The following is a 3,183-nucleotide window of genomic DNA, read 5'->3' on the forward strand; positions in this document are numbered from 1 at the left end:
TTCTTGCGAAGCGATCACTTTCAATAAATTGGGAAATTGCTGCTCCAAGCAGATGCCTCCTGTATGTTTCAGACAGCGTCCCCTCCTGTGGGCCCATGGTGGGTGGGGGCAGGCAGAGGGTGTCCCCCAGTTCTTTGTGGCTTGTCACTGGCCTCCCACATCCTGCCCACCACTGGGTCCCCCTCCTATGTCCCTACTCCCAGGAGGCAGACACGACTTCTGGAAAAACCTCAAATCTTTAATTTTTCTCCTCGCCTGGAATGGCCCAGACGTGAGACACCTGAGCTTCAAAAACATGGTAAAACACCAGCCCCAGGGCCCGGGAACCATTGAGTTAAGTGCGAGCAGGGGAGTCACCTCCCTGACACCCCTCAAAGTGCATCGGGACTGGCCCCCAAATCTGGGCCCAGAACATCCTTGACAAGTCTGGGCCAGACAGGCAGGGAGGGTGGCTGCCCCCTGGGGCCAAGAGGACAGCGGTGTGGTTTGGCTTTAGTGCAAAAAGCTGGTTTCTTCAGAGGCACTTTGAGTGGGGGGGGACCTCTCCCCCACCTCCGAGGTCCAGGGTCACCAACTCCCCCACCCCCTTTGCAAGTCGACCCTGCAGTCTGGAGAGGCCTGGTCTGGGGCTCCCCCAAGGCTGTTTCGGCCCCTGGCTGGGGCTGGGGAGAGAAGACGGTAGCTTATTTTGTCCTGTGGAGTCAAGGCCTGGTGGGCTCAGTCCAGGAACCGCTGGCAGGCCTTCTTCCAGCGGCAGGCCGTGCACCACAGATCCCGGTGGTCAACGCCGTACACCTTCCGGCACTTCTTGGCATCACCACGGGGCTTTCTGGGAGACACAGAGCATGGGCGCCATGAGGCCTGACCCTCCCCGCCTGGTGCCTGCCCTAGCCCTCAACCCCCACGCACCTCAGGTGGACACCAATCCTGGAGGGCAGGGCTGGCATGCAGGCTCCAGCTTCGGGGGGCTGTAGCTCCAGACGGCCAGGTGCCAGGCAGCCACGGGGGAAAACACAGCCAGGGCTTCGCTCCCCTCCAGAGTGTGCTGAGGTCCGCTCCCAGCTACCACCCAGGGCCTCGCCCACCTGGTAGGCGTGGTCACCATGGCACACCTGGGGAGGGGCTGCAGAGCTCAGGACAGGGGCTGGGGACTCCAGCAGCTCCAGGCGGGGAAAGGCAGGTGGCACGGAGGCCATGGGGGACACTGGGGCCAGACTGGACAGCCCGTCCGTCAGCATGTCCACACCCACATCCAGCTCCGTGTAGTAGAAGTCTTCCTCACCGTCACTCTGCTCTGGTTCCCCCTGCCTCCTGCTGGGAACACAGCCGGGAGCTGATGGGGTGTCCGGTCCCACTGCACCCCGCCGGCTCCCGGGCCCCACCGCACCCCAGGTGCACCAGACGGATGTGTCTCTGCATCGCGGATGCCGTGCTCAGCACCTTCCCGCAGCTCTTCCACAGACACTGGAACATGACACGGGCCGAGCTCTGGAGGACAGGGGCTGCGGTCAGCTTGGCTGTACCCTCGCTTCTACCCCCCGGGGCTGCACCCAGCTCACCTTCCTCTTCCTCAGGGTGGGTTCCCCGAAAAGAAAGTGGGCTGCCTCGGGAGGCAGTGGGGGTGAAGGGGTGGACGGAGAGGACTGGTCGCTGGCCAGGTCCCAGCCCCAGTCTCCACTGTTGCTGCTGCTGCTGTAGCTGCCTGGGGGCCGTGCCAGTGCCTCCTTCCAGGGCTCCAAGCCAGGCTCTGTGGGGACACGCCCCCTCAGGATTTGCGGTGGCTTCAGCGAGTTCCTAACTGAGTTCTCCCTGCCCGCCTACCTATGCCCAGGTGAGCCTGATGGGCAGAGCCTCTTGGAGGAGCTGGCCGGGAGGAGCAGCCTAGCACAGGAAAGGGCAGACAGGCGTCCCATGTGGGGTAGGAGCTGCCTGATGTGGCCCGCCAAATGCAGGGGAATAGTTCACAGAGGCCAGAAGGCTGGGGCCTTGCCCCACCCACAGCCCTGAGTGCAGACCTCAGTCTCACCTGGGCTGAACGCTGCAGCGGGGGCCCCCAGCAGGAGCGGGCTGGTGGACAAGCTTGTAAGGGCTGCGGCAGCCATGACCTCGTCCAGCCGGGCACTCGGGACGGCTCTGGAGATGGGGCAGGGTGTGGGTGGGGCCCAGAGGCATTCTGGGTCCCTTCTCTGCGGGGTCCACGTGCAGGCACGGGCACGTGTGCGCACACCAGGCTGCCTGACTTCCAGTGCCGGTTGGGCGGCCTGGCTCCTCCCCCAGCTCGGGTTGCAGAGTTGAAAATGGCCAGGAACCACCAGAAACAGGCCCGGGGCTGGATAAAGCCAGAGTTATCTCCAGCCTGGGGTTTGTTTCAGTGTGGCTCCTTCAGGCCTTGGTGCAGAGCAGGGGCCTGAAGCCCCAACAGAGGGGCAGGCCGAACCCAGCCCTCCCCCCATCACACATTAACCAGGGTTGTGCAACAGCAGCTGTGGGCCTCGTGCCAGGCCTGGGAGGGCGGGAGCAGCCGGGGGAGACTGGGCTCAAAGCACAAGCGGGTCCAGGCCCCAGCGAGTCAGGCCAGAGCCTGCCCCTGCCCTCACAGTCAGCCCCATGCGTGGGCACGGCAGGGGTGAGGAGGTGGTGGTCAGGAGCCCCAGGGACTCCTGGACAGTCAGTCTGATAACTGGCAGCCTCTTCACAAAAACGGACAGCCCCACCCTCCCAGTCCTTCGCTCCGGGGCCCAGGAGCAGGGGGAGAATAAGGGACCCAGATACGTTGCTCATTTCTGCCCAAGCCCTCCGGGGCTGGAGAGCTGGGAGGTTTAAACAGCTAGGACCCTGAGCCACCCTCTACAAAGGCCTCCTGAGGGGAGGCGCAGGAAGGCACGTGCCTGCACCCACCCGCGCCACTGCACACCTCGACGCAAGTGCGCATCGCCCACCGAGTCTCGGACTCCGGTTCTCCCGCTCACCTCTGCACTGGCACTGGGATGTGCGCCGACTGAGTTCGGAGCCCCGCCGCCCCCGCCCACGAGCTGGGAGCCCCCAGCTCTGCGTTCCGCGGCTCCTGCGGCAGCTCACACTCCAAGCCCGCAAAGCTGCCGCCCACAGAAAGGCCCTGAGGATGGGGCAAGCTCAGTGAAGGCGGCGGGCCGGGTACCCCAGGTCTCACCAGCCCCCACTTCC

At 64.6% G+C, this 3,183-nt stretch overlaps 1 protein-coding gene across 1 annotated transcript; it reads right to left on the reverse strand.

The window, feature by feature from the left end:
- Positions 1-217: 217 nt before the first annotated feature.
- Positions 218-3,121, reverse strand: SLC2A4RG (SLC2A4 regulator). Its single transcript, XM_008059770.2, has 7 exons — positions 2,970-3,121; positions 2,027-2,133; positions 1,560-1,747; positions 1,388-1,488; positions 1,086-1,311; positions 910-1,028; positions 218-829 (listed from the first exon to the last, which is right to left on the reverse strand). The coding sequence occupies exons 2-7, from the start codon at positions 2,100-2,102 to the stop codon at positions 718-720; spliced, it is 822 nt and encodes a 273-aa protein (XP_008057961.1). The 5' UTR covers positions 2,103-2,133; positions 2,970-3,121; the 3' UTR covers positions 218-717.
- Positions 3,122-3,183: the final 62 nt, after the last annotated feature.

Source organism: Carlito syrichta, unplaced genomic scaffold (genome assembly GCF_000164805.1).
Source record: "Carlito syrichta isolate Samal-C Ts95f unplaced genomic scaffold, Tarsius_syrichta-2.0.1 Scaffold304348, whole genome shotgun sequence".
NCBI classification, from domain to species: Eukaryota; Metazoa; Chordata; class Mammalia; order Primates; family Tarsiidae; genus Carlito; species Carlito syrichta.

What these genes read in the sequence shown, in the direction of transcription:
- SLC2A4RG (XM_008059770.2), bottom strand. Translation starts at nt 2,102, where the DNA reads ATGGCTGCCGCAGCCCTTACAAGCTTGTCCACCAGCCCGCTCCTGCTG. An exon ending in CCACCCTGAGGAAGAGGAAG is followed by an intron (nt 1,489 to 1,559) that starts GTGAGCTGGGTG and finishes CCTGTCCTCCAG; the next exon opens with AGCTCGGCCCGTGTCATGTT. An exon ending in ATCCGTCTGGTGCACCTGGG is followed by an intron (nt 1,312 to 1,387) that starts GTGCGGTGGGGC and finishes TGTTCCCAGCAG; the next exon opens with GAGGCAGGGGGAACCAGAGC.